Below are 12,297 nucleotides of genomic sequence, written 5' to 3'. Positions count from 1 at the left end.
GAACCGGTCGCGTGACTCTAAAACCACCCCTGCCAGGACAGATAATGCACAAATGATAAAACAATTTACAAATCTAAAAAAAGTCTAAAAACAATTCCAAAACAGATGTTACAGATACCTGGCCTACTAAAATGTGATTTCATGCCCATTCTGTTGAATTACCACTTGGTAAATGGAAATATTAGAGGAATTCCTAGTTAGGATACCAGTCTGCATTGATTATTATTACTTATATAGACTTTGGGTTAAGTCGGTTATAATACATCTGGTATATCTTTGGTGCCTTCCCTGTTTCTTGCCCAAACAGCCAAGCTTAGAAACAGGCTGGCACAAAAGACTACTCCTTCCCTATACCTTGCTTATTGGGCACATAGAACTGGTCTAAAGGACCTTGCTTTTATTATAATAAATTGGATCTTGGATATAAGGCAAGTGGGGGGAACCTGTGGCCCTCTAGATGTTGCTAGAATACAACTCCCACCATCCCTGGTCATTGGCCATGCTTAGTTGGGTCTGAGGGAAGATGGAGTCCAATGAGTGGAAGGCCAAAGTGTAGATCTACTATGGACCTAATGAAGCTTAAGTTTCAGGGCCTCTAATCCTGGAGGGGCCCCAGAAGCAACTGACTCAGTATCAAGCAGCTTCCTATGTTCCTAAGTAAGGTGGTATCTACACACACAAAAAAAACGCTGTGAGAATGCTTTTTAAAAAAAGGTTTTTAAAAATACATTGAATTTTGCATAGTTCACTTTTGCCATCTAGTGTCACATTTGTATACTGCACTTTACAACACATTTAATTTGCAGCTGTGTAGCTGAATTGTAAGATGAAACTATATTTGCTTATATCCACCGCCTGTTACACTTTCATTTCACAATTCCTACCCCTACTCTCTTTGTTGTTTACCCCACTGTTGAAATTTTGACTCCAAGCTCTTGGGACAAGGACCTATCTTTCTTTCTTTGCTTAACTTTGTTTATGAAGTGTCACATACCATTATGATCCTAGATAAAGTACAAGCAAACAAGCAGTTATTAACCAACTTGCAGCCTATTTTTGAGTAGTGGTTCTTGTTTCCAATAAGCACTGATTTGATCTAGTAACCTACCATGTGCTTTTTACAAAAAACACAGTGAATAAATCAATGATTTTGAAAGATGAGCCAAATAAAGGAAACCACGGGGTTGTAAATGAGACTCAATTGCAGTTTGGTTAGCCATAAGAGAGGGGCCATGTTTAAGTTTCAGTTCCAAATGCGGTAATAATGTGATTGCTCAGTTTACAAACCTTTGTGCAGCTATATTTGTGAAAATTTTGTGCATATATCCAGTTTGAATGTTTGCTGGAATTTAAGTACAGATCTGATGCTCTGGGGTGGCAATGAACAGCTTCATGACAATCTTAAATTATATTTTCCATCTGTTTATATCTAAATCACAAATGGTTGTTAGGAAAGCAAATGATGGAGGGAAAAACAATTAGTGCACAGTTGAAAGAACAAGTAATGATCTTGCTGGAACGAGAACATAATACAGTTCTTTAAAAATTGAAAATGTACCAGACATTTTGCTAATGAAATAATGGGGGTGGTTGGGTGCCCATATTAACTACACCATTTAGGATGCAGAATATTAGGAGCAGAGTGACAGTGCCTAACAGACTAGGTTCAACATCTGTCATGCTGGAGTCCACTAATGCTCAATTGCATCCTATTGTTTTCAGATTATTCAACTTCATTCATTGTCATTGCCTCTGTGAAGGATTAATCAACTGTTTGCAACCACATGATGTTTTGGAGTCATAGTGGGAACAATTGGTCTACAGTTTTAGATCAAAATGCTGTGTTACAAATCTGAATGAAAAGATGACTCGTCCATAAATACTCGGTAACAATTTAATTAGTCTGAAAATATATATAAAACATTGTTGCTTTGCTTTGTAACACACGGCACGTTTGTAGGAGAAAATATTTTAAAGGCATGGGGAGGAAACATCCTCACAATAAAACTAAAATAAGTTACAAAAATATTCTTCAACCTCTATACAGTACGTATAATAACTAGCCTAAAAAGTGAACATATTATAATTCAATAATTTCATTGTCAGTATTTATTGTCATTAGTCTTTTGTTTGACAGACTTCTTTATTATGTATTAAGCAGGCTTACAAGTCAATACTTTGCTTGATGTTGATCTGGCTGTTTGACATAGATGTGAAGAGGGTGTTTCTATATATTTTTGCTGGAGGTCAATGTATATTTATATGAAATATGTAGTATGCATCCTGAGGTAACTGTAAGGTGGATTTCTAAATCCATTTTTAAAATAATTTGAATATTATAAATATGTAAAGTTGAGTTCAAATTTATATGAGCAACTATGTGCGCACACACACACACTGAGGTTCATTGGTGTTTTATGAAATATTATACTTCTCACTGTGGCAATTGGGAAAATCCCTAACTCTGCCATATGCCCAACATGCTTCACTTTGCAGTTAGGTTTGTGTATTCCTTTAAAGCTGTTTGCAAATTCTCTTCCTCTTGGGCTTAGATATCCTTATTAGCAACAGCTTCTTCTCCCAACCAAGCACTTTCAAGCAAATTCAGACTCAATGCTGTGATGTGTCAGGAAAGGTTTTTGCTGAGCTGCAGAAGGTTATTCATTGAAAAGACCTTTTGCTTAGCTGTCGTGATTCTTGTGGGGCCAGCCAGACACTAGTCCAGATGGCAAGTTGTTAGTGCTGGACAGACATGGCTTTGGGAGACTTTTCAACAGATGAAGCCTGCAATGTCAGGATTTTGTTGGAGGAGGTTTTTTTGTGTCGTTCCCAGGGTGGGAAGGTGCTGGGATGGAAACACAGGGCCGCCCACCCACCTGCTACCACCTGTTCAGCTTTTGCCAGTGCTTCTATAAAGACTTCCCTTGCTTGTAATTTAGGCTCACTGACCAACACTAGCAACCGAGGAGGTAGCAAGAGGGTTTCTCTCTTTCTCTCTCTGTTTTAGCATCTGTGTAAGACAGCATCACTTGAAGAAGAATCACAAAGACTTTATTCCTCTCTGTTACTGTACAGTCAATTGGAATAGATTTTTTTTTTGTTTCATTTTCCTGTCCATTGATTTTTTTATTTTATTTTTTATTTTGGATTGAAAGGACTCCTCCTCTTTTCTGGGTCCATTTGAAACCTGAACTTTTGAGAGCAGCGATGCCATTTGTTCCCCTGCCATTACCAAACAGAATGAAATGAAGACAAATAAAAGCATCCAATTAATTGCCATGTGCACTCCTGATTTCAGTCTTTGAGGGGTGAAGGAACAATTTTTAAGCCTCAGTATTGTTTTGCAAGTGTGGGGAGATGTTGTTTTTCCAAAAAAGTCCATCTTCTTGAACTCCAGGTGAAGCTGGGTTTTTTTCTTTTTCTTTTTAAAAACGTGGTCGAAAAAGCAGAATCGTAGCAAAAGCTTTCTGCCTACCAACGCATTTATTGGCTGCGGTTCATTAATTTATTTGCAAAAGCATCCCACATGAAACCCTGCAAACTGAATAGCAGCATGGATGCTGGCTTGGAAACAGACCTCCAGTGCCGAAACGGAACAGTCTGTGCAGCAAAGTGTGGCTCTGAGCGCGTGGAGAGCACTGCCAAGCGCAGGCTGGCTGCTAATGCCAGGGAAAGGAGAAGAATGCAAGGGCTCAACACGGCCTTCGACCGCCTACGCAAAGTAGTCCCCCAGTGGGGGCAAGACAAAAAGCTGTCCAAATACGAGACGCTTCAGATGGCCCTGAGTTACATTATGGCCCTGACGAGGATCCTCGCTGAAGCAGAGAGATACAGTGCAGAGAAAGTTTGGATTAACTTTCACTGTGAGCATTTCCACCAGGAGACTTGTCATGCTTACACAGGGCAGAAGGTGGCTGCTGAAACAGACCCTTATGCGCAGAGACTTTTCAGTTTCCAGCCAGACAACTACTAAATGGGCAATTAAGAAATCACTGTGGACTTGCAAAGGCCCGCTTGGTCTTTTGTGTAAAAGTATTTGAGAACAGGAACTTAAAACAGCTGCATAAGGTAATATTTGGTTGTTGTAGCCTTGTTCTTTGCCTGCAACGCACTGAGCACTGGAACAAACTGATTTGGAACATTTCCCGATGCTTCATTAATTCCTACTTTGAGGATGCATTTTTGTTTCCTGATTTAATTGTGTATCTTAAAATAGAAAACAGAAATTATACTGTCTAGTCCTCAGAGAAGCAACTTAAACTTTGTAAGTTTGCCATAACAGGTTCTTTGAGACCAAATTGTGTAGGTTTAACTCATCTACAACTTACCACTTCTCTGGCGTATGCTCGAACTGGAGCTAGTTTCAAATAGTGTTTATGTAATGCTTAGATGTTCCTCTGTGCTGACTGTAAAATCAGATTAGTTCATGTGATGACATTACGATAAAATAATTGCATGAAAATAGAGACCTAGACTTTAGAGTTGGTAGGTTATGCTGATTCTGTATTTTTTTACATTGTTCTGTTTCCTTGGAGCCATATTTTTTTTTGGTAAACTAAACTGCAAATAAACATGGTTTTCTCTCGTACAAAATGTTCTTACATTTTAAAAAGAAGTAGGTTCCTATAGTGGGAGTTATATGTACCCAGTAAAGGTGCTGCTGTGGCTACTACTTTTGGAATTTGGATAGTTAATGTAACAACAGCAAAATGTTCAATATAAGGCTGGTTTTATTTCTCATGCCTTAGGTTCAGGGGACACATCAACACATCTCATTATAAACAACATTTGAACTGGTTTCATTTTCTAATATGCTGTATTATACCACTGTTATAGCCAGGCATGTATTGAGTTTGAATTGAGCAAGCAGCAAAAGAAAGCCTGTGGAAAATCTATCTTTCTTTGCCTTTCTCTTTCACACACTCAGAATGAACAGCCATGTGCCTTGCCTTGTACTTTAGCATTGAGCCAGCAGGGAAACTTTCCATCAATGCTTGTCAGCGGAATGTGATACTGATATGCCAATATTCTGATTTTTTTTTTAAAATATATATTTTCCAGTCATTTATGGTGTTAGCAGTAGGCTGAAAATATTGAAGTCAGGGAAGCAGGGGGTTTATCAAGTGGTGTGGGGAAAGCAGAGTATCAAGACCTTTGGGGCAGATACCTGCTTTCCATCAAGTTCACAATAGGAAAATATACACTGCCAATATTTGTTCTTATGCAGTGGGTGGGATATTTCAGAGGGCCCCAGTGGCTGGAATCCTGGGTGCTGTGTATTTATGTAGAAGTTCTATGTGGGAGATTCAATCAGTGGTTTGTTCCCCATCTGACACAGTGGGGCAAAATTAATCACACATTAGGTTTGGAGGTCTGGTGATTTTACTGAGTTTTAAAAAAATATATCATTATTCTAAGGCTGGGAAGTATCACCAGCTTAAAACATGAACTGTTATTTTTCTCAATTCAGATTGAAGCTGAACACAGTATGAAACACAGTATTTCATAAGAAAAGGCAGGATAGATTGGGACTAAGGCTTCCCAAAGCAGTGGAAGTTCTCTGGATGCAGAGCAAACAGCCTATATGTAGCCAATAGGAGTCTGCTGATTTGATCTGGAAAGTGGAGTAGACATTGATGGCATTTAGGGTTGTGGTGAATGTTAGTTCTACGTTGAAATGAATGGCCATGACTACCCTAGGTCTATTAATTTCAGTGGGTCTACCCTGAGTAAAACTTAGCTACAACCCTCAACCTTTTCTGCCGCACAAAAAGCTGTTTGCTCCTTTGGTCGGGGGAGGAATCGGGTGCCTGTATCATTTCTGATAACATGATAGTAATCTTTCTAACGAGAAGACGTTTAAAAGGTACATCCATTAAGTGCAACCTCATTAAGTGTTTTACTTTGGCTGGACATAACATAAAATGTAACTCAGATTTAACACAGTTGCCTTTGCCCACAAGAATACTAGAAGATTTTAATCTCCCAAAATGTGGCCATGCTACTGCAATAAAGAATAGTTTATTAGTGAAATACTAAAGCTCTTCTAAGACTATTCAAAAGACTAGTGATGGATTCCCACTCTCACCCCCACATTTTAAGTATGGTTTGCCTGCTACCAGTTGAAAATGTTCCTCCATTATTGTCACCAATTGCAAAGAGTTTGTGTCCTCTACGGTTTGTGCCCTGCGAGATGTTGTGTGGTATGCATAGAGCCACATAATGGAATCCATTACTCAGAATGAGTGGCCAGAGTAGACCCGCTCTATAGCCTCCTCCCCTTTCCCAGGACTTTGGTCTGTCCATTAAGCACTTGCAAAAACACTTCTAATGAGTGGGAGAAATGCACACCATGGGTGACATGCCTTTAGCACTATGAGTGGGGGAGGAATCCCAAAACTTTAATCTTTCCCCATGCAAAGACTTCTAGTTATTCAAAAGATCATCCAATCGCTGTTGTTCCCAAGACCTGAATACTGCTGCTAAAAGCGTAGCTAATATTTGCTTACTGGCACCAGGATTTTACAGAAAAGCATTGATACAGATTTCGTCACATGCTGCAATGGGCAAAGCCAAGATGCAGTGCTAATTTAAAATATAATTCCTGATATGTTTTGCTGTTCTTTATCAACTTGTATATTGTTGAGGGAGAGGGGGAGAAACACATTGGGCATTAACTGATTAAGTGCCCCTTTTTTGGCTTTCAGTACAACCCCCTTTTTCTGAGTGACACACAGCAAGACAAACAATGGGATCTGAATCAGTCTACTAGAATGCCTCTCATTCAGATGTGCATCTGATCTCTACAGCATTTGTGATTGCTGATACAGCAATGGAATTGGGTACTGATCCAAACATATTAATCTGGTTCTGTGCATGGCCCTTGCTTGCTCAGTGAGGAAAAAATGTTTTGTGCCAAATCTTACCCAGATTGTTCATATAGAATTTCAAGTCACATACCAGTCAAAGAGATACTTACACAATGCAACTCTGAAGCATTTATTTAATGGAGGAGGGAAAATACATTTGCTGAACATTCTGACATTTCCTTTTATATGCATTTAAAATACAGTATTATTTAAAATTGCAACATTTATTCCCACCTTTTTTTCCCCTAGTGAAGGTATGCACCTTCACATACTATGAAGATAAAAACCCATTTTAATGGAAATGTAACAACTCCAAATTGGTAGACTATAAGGCCACCGGCTTGTGCAGTATTTAATTTAACAGCTATAAAGTTTTGTTCGCTTTTCCTTGTCATAATAACTCAGTTACAATTTATAGAGGGTATGAGAACACTTCTCAGAGAACTGTGTTTAAATCCTTCTGGTGCAGCTTATTAAAAAGAAAATCCACAATTTGTATTACACATCACATTTCTCTTACTCAAAGCAGGTTTCCAACATATTTTGAAGCAGACATTGGTCAACTGACATAATTTTTAAAAAGTATTTTCAGTCATTCTAAAATATGAGGATATCAATGCTGCTAGGTATGTTCATGTTTTTCCTACATATGAGAACCACACAGGGTTGTTTGTTTCCCAATACTAAATATATGAGTTGGTGAATCTTCAAAGCCTTCATTATTAACATTTCTGCAGCACACCCTCAATGTTGTGCTTTTGACGCAGCTCTCTGTTGGAACTCACACAGAGATTTGAGTAGCTATATTATAAATACAGTAGTTTCAAAGGACAGCAAGCAGCTTTCTGGCTTAATAGTGTTCTCATACACTATATGCTGATTCTGGGGGTGTCTTTTCGGCTTTGCATTGTCTTAGCCAAGCTCAGAAAGGAACAAAATACATTTATAAATATATGAATTTTGAAAAGCTCAATTAAAAAAACCTCTGCTCATTTTAGGGTTGTTAAATTTTATTGAACCACCCAAGTCCTGAGTGAGTATTTAAAAGATAGTGTTTATTTTATTATGAAAATTCTGTCATTTTGCAGGTACAACTTTAGTTGTATAAGCCAAAATAATTTGTTCATAGTGCAAAGGCAGTCTGGCTTCTGTCCAATGAAATGAAGGGGAAAAAGAGCTCAAACAATATTGCAGAAGAAGAAAACTCTAGCAGAGTATCTGTACTGCATTTTGGCTATATAAGTGACTGCAACTATCTTTTCATATGTTATCCACACAACTGATATCACAGAATCAAAAGTTGTTCTATAAAGTTGTTGTATAAAATATTGTAAAACTGCCCTTAATATGGCTGTTGTTTAAGAAAAGAGCTTCATGGGAAACTGCAATGTGAAACCACTGAATTAAAATTAAAGTACAGCTTCAATGCTATCAATTGTGACTTGAAACGGGACAAAGCTATTTATTACTATTATCACATTTCATGTGTTAATTAGCTGACCTAATTCCAGGGTGCCTATCTTATCAACAACTGTTTTGTAAATTTTCACTGTCTCTGTTCTTTATGCATTTCATTTTCCTTTGACCTCACTCCTTATAATCCCCCCCACAAGGTGTGTGTGTATGTGTACATATCTCAAGATAAAGCTTCATGTATCTGCCAGGGTAGACTGTAGACAATGGAAGATTATGCCATAATATATATATATATTTAGTCTTTAAGGTGCCACAAAACCCTTGGTTGTTTTTGCTGCAACATACCTGACACGGCTACTAGTCTGGGAGGTTTGGGTGGGGGATCAACATTAGTCAGTCATGACTAATCCATTGAACCAGTTATAGGTGGGTAGCCGTGTTGGTCTGCCATAGTCAAAACAAAATAAAATAAAAAATTCTTTCCAGTAGCACCTTAGAGACCAACTAAGTTTGTTCTTGGTATGAGCTTTCGTGTGCATGCTCTAAGGTGCTACTGGAAAGAATTGTTTAGTACAGAATATCTGTAAAAGTATTTTCTCATCAGTGTGTGTCCAAAGTGGAGGGGCGGGGAAGGAAGTAGGATGGTCAGGTGGAACTCAGTTATGTCCATCTGAAAATGTCGGGTAGTTATAGGTCCATTTGCAAAGTATTTGGATGGCATCCTTCCACTGTACACACACACACAATTATCCAAACCTCCGGCTGAGAAAGGAATTCATATCACAATGAAACAAAAATAACCTGTATACTATTTATTTTTGTTTCAAATTAGGGAATTCCTAAAATGAGAAAAGAACTAGTAAGCACACTTCAAAATGCATATAGCAATGGTAGCTGTGGTGTCTATATAATGTGTGTTTTGTAGGATATAAGCTCTTTAATTGCACGTTAACACCCAAACTATATGCATGGTGTTTTTCCATTAGGATGTGATACACCATGAGTACATAAATTTATGGAACATAAGCCCACAACATTTTTAAAAATGTTCTGCTGTATTTAGCAGTTCCTTTTTGAAATGCTATGCCTATCTGCATTCACCAAATCTCTTATTGATGTAATTGTGTACTCCTCCTGAACAGATCTTTCACGATTCATTTCAATTTTTTTGCTGGCATTTGACTTCTGCTTTGTGACTGTCAGCCACCTTTAAAGTATTATATTCAAAGTCATGCAGCTTACCCTCTTTCAGAATTTTCACATTGTCAATACTTCTCCTGGTTGTGTTCAGCTGGACATCCAAATCCTTTACCGTTATGTGTGTAAGGTACAGTAGTTTGTTGTTGTTTTTTAATTCAAGCAGAAAAAAGTGGGCAGAGCTTTTTCTCTTAACAGCTTAAAACTCAGCTGCCTCCCCTCATAATACTTGGGAGGGGGAAAACAACAGAGCACTGAACTTGCCGCAATGCATTCAGTGCTACAGTGACCCCACAGTACAATGCTGAACTAAGATCTTGTACAGTATGTTACTCACAGGAATTGCAGCAACCATACAGTTACTCAACAAATACAAGTTGCTTGTAAACCTTGAGCCTCCTGGCTTGTACCTTCCATTCTTTTTCACAGTTCTAGTTACGGGGTGGTGGTTGTTTTTTTGCAGGTAAGATTGGAATTGGATGTTTTTAAAGTTCTTCACTTTCTACCACAGGCTGGGATGGTGACGAAAACCGCACTGGATTCTCAACAGTTGAGAAAGCAGAAAAAATGTCGAGTCCTTGCCCCGAGAGATTTGCATATCGGGTGCCACCAGGGCGAATCTTTATTGGCTGAGGGATCTGTTGATGCCACTGGGCTGGAGCCAAAAGCAACAACAAAAATCATAAACACCGTACACAAATCTCAAACATCTCTCTTCAATCATACATAAATACTGTGAATGTCTACCCCTACAAACCCACAAGTTGAAACCTAAGAACTAGTGGGAACATGATGTTTCCAGTTCTCAACTGTTCCCAAGTTACTCAAATTAGAGAACTCCCTAGTACAGGGATGGCTAATACCTTTTCTGGCCAAGGGATGGATGGTAAAATGGGCATGACAGAGGCACAAAAATGGATGTGGCGAAAGCAAATAATTAATAACTAACTTTCTACTCCACCCAGAGCCAGTCCCTTCCCTTCCTTATTCCCACCAAATACATTCTTTGTGTATGTATCCTGTCTCCGACTCTTCGGTATCCAACTCGGACCAAGCTGCTTCTAAATTGTCTCCCCATTATCTAAGTTGCTGTCTTTGCTATTAACCCTCTGTTCAAAGCTTATCCATATACTCTACCTGGAGTCTCAGTTCAGCTGAAACAGCATAGCCCTGAGCAAACTTATCTCCCTTTATTATGTCAACCAAGCAAAATATCTCTAAATTAAAAGGACAACGCTAAATTCAAGAGAATTTCCCAACAGAGGAATAAGATGAGAAAAGGTGACAAGCTACCAGCATGGAATTGGTAAAGTACATCAGTTCAATTATTTTATTACTGAAATCGGGGCTGAGGAAGCTGAGCCCCCATCCTGATATTGGTGGACTACAACTCCCACCATCCCAAACCATTGGCCCTGCTGGCTGGGCCTGATGGGAGTTGAGTCCCACAACACCCAGATGGCCACAGGTTCTGCATTCCAGACGTAAACTGTAACCACTTACCGTATATGTCAAGTCTAGCAGTGCAAGATACGATACCAGCCTCATTTTTTGCAGACAAAGTGTACCAGCCAGCATCTACTTTCTTAGCCGGCTGAATCAGAAGGCAAACATACCCTGTAGCATCTTGATGCATACTGAAAACAAAAATACCAAGGGTTCTTGTGTTATTTGCTGATATAACTGGGGCTGTTACAACCATACAAGGAAAGGAAACTTCACAAATATTTAATGTAAGGCCTGGCTTAGTACCCAGCATCTCCAGGTAAGGTTGGGAAAGACTTCTGTCTGAAATCCTAGAAAGCTGCTGCCAGGCAGTACTGAGCAATTTCCTTCCTATGTTCAATGTTCACATCTGTCCCTCTCTCACAGGTACAACTGTAGTAACCCTGAGAAAGAAAAATTTCCCAGTACACCTAAATTCTTAGACTAGACTAGGTGTCCTGGAAATGACATGTTGCATTGCTCCTCTTGTATGGAACAACACTAAAGATAACTTTTCTTACAAACATTTTCTTTCTGTGTTTATATGCTTGTCTACTTGTAAACATACATAATACATACAAGGTACATGCAGCTATGGCCAATTGTGGTTGTTCAGTGCATGCTTATGCAGCAATTTACAGGCATAAAGACTTCCGCTGCAGGATCCCTCTCTTTAATAGGGCAGTCTTCTTACACAAAACCTGTATAAACAGAGCCATACATGCTCCAGCCCTTATGGTGGATAAAATCAACTTCATGGGTAATAATGGACTTCATGTTTGGAACTTAGTGCTTGCTGTTTCTTAGGCCTGATGCACGATAAAACTAACTCTCCTGAGCAAGGAAATGCCTCCCCACTTGTAGAATGTCAGGTATTATCCCATCTTAAAAATATTTAAAGCTACCTCATCCTCTCTCTATGGGGAGGAATGGTTTCATTGTCTTTCTTCCAATAAAAGACTGGGGGTGGCATTCCAATCACTCTGCATTCTAGCCGGACTGGATGTCCTTCTGGTACTCCACAGTTCTGTAATTTCTCAAGAATCACTGGAGCCTTTTTAACTTCTTTTTCTGGAAAAGATGGAAGCAAAGGCTGGTGTGATTCTCCTGTCTGGTTTCTCTCTCACCCCTCACCCCTCCCCGCCCCACTAGACCACATTTTAATTTAATGTTAACATTCAGACCTGCAAACAAAATTTATAATGCTACAAAATTACTCATGTGATTCTCCAAGCTTATTTGGCAAATTGCAGCCCACCATCAGGAACAATACCATTCACAACAGTATAGTTTCTGGAAAACCCCAAAATATGTGTACAGGTATGTATCT

At 39.0% G+C, this 12,297-nt stretch overlaps 2 protein-coding genes across 8 annotated transcripts in view; one reads left to right on the top strand and one right to left on the bottom strand.

Moving 5' to 3' along the window:
- Window positions 1–3,470: 3,470 nt before the first annotated feature.
- ATOH7 (atonal bHLH transcription factor 7) lies at window positions 3,471–4,530 on the top strand. The gene has a single exon (XM_033148966.1). The coding sequence runs from the start codon at window positions 3,527–3,529 to the stop codon at window positions 3,971–3,973; it is 447 nt and encodes a 148-aa protein (XP_033004857.1). The 5' UTR covers window positions 3,471–3,526; the 3' UTR covers window positions 3,974–4,530.
- Window positions 4,531–9,361: 4,831 nt separating this feature from the next.
- MYPN (myopalladin) overlaps window positions 9,362–12,297 on the bottom strand; it is a 63,103-nt gene continuing 60,167 nt past the window's right edge. For all 7 annotated transcript variants that reach the window (XM_033148961.1, XM_033148964.1, XM_033148962.1 and 4 more), the window contains 3 exons: window positions 11,873–12,038; window positions 10,986–11,119; window positions 9,362–10,137 (listed from right to left, as the gene is read on the bottom strand). In XM_033148961.1, coding sequence (XP_033004852.1) covers window positions 9,968–10,137; window positions 10,986–11,119; window positions 11,873–12,038 — 470 coding nt within the window. In that variant the 3' untranslated portion in view covers window positions 9,362–9,967. The remainder of the gene's footprint in view (window positions 10,138–10,985; window positions 11,120–11,872; window positions 12,039–12,297) is intronic.

This window comes from Lacerta agilis, chromosome 5 (genome assembly GCF_009819535.1).
Source record: "Lacerta agilis isolate rLacAgi1 chromosome 5, rLacAgi1.pri, whole genome shotgun sequence".
NCBI lineage: Eukaryota > Metazoa > Chordata > Lepidosauria > Squamata > Lacertidae > Lacerta > Lacerta agilis.
The sequence above is the reverse complement of the archived record's forward strand: the minus strand, read 5'-3'. Positions and strand labels throughout refer to the sequence as shown.

Bases quoted from the DNA above. Each gene is read 5' to 3' on its own strand.
- ATOH7 (XM_033148966.1), top strand. From the start codon at position 3,527: ATGAAACCCTGCAAACTGAATAGCAGCATGGATGCTGGCTTGGAAACA.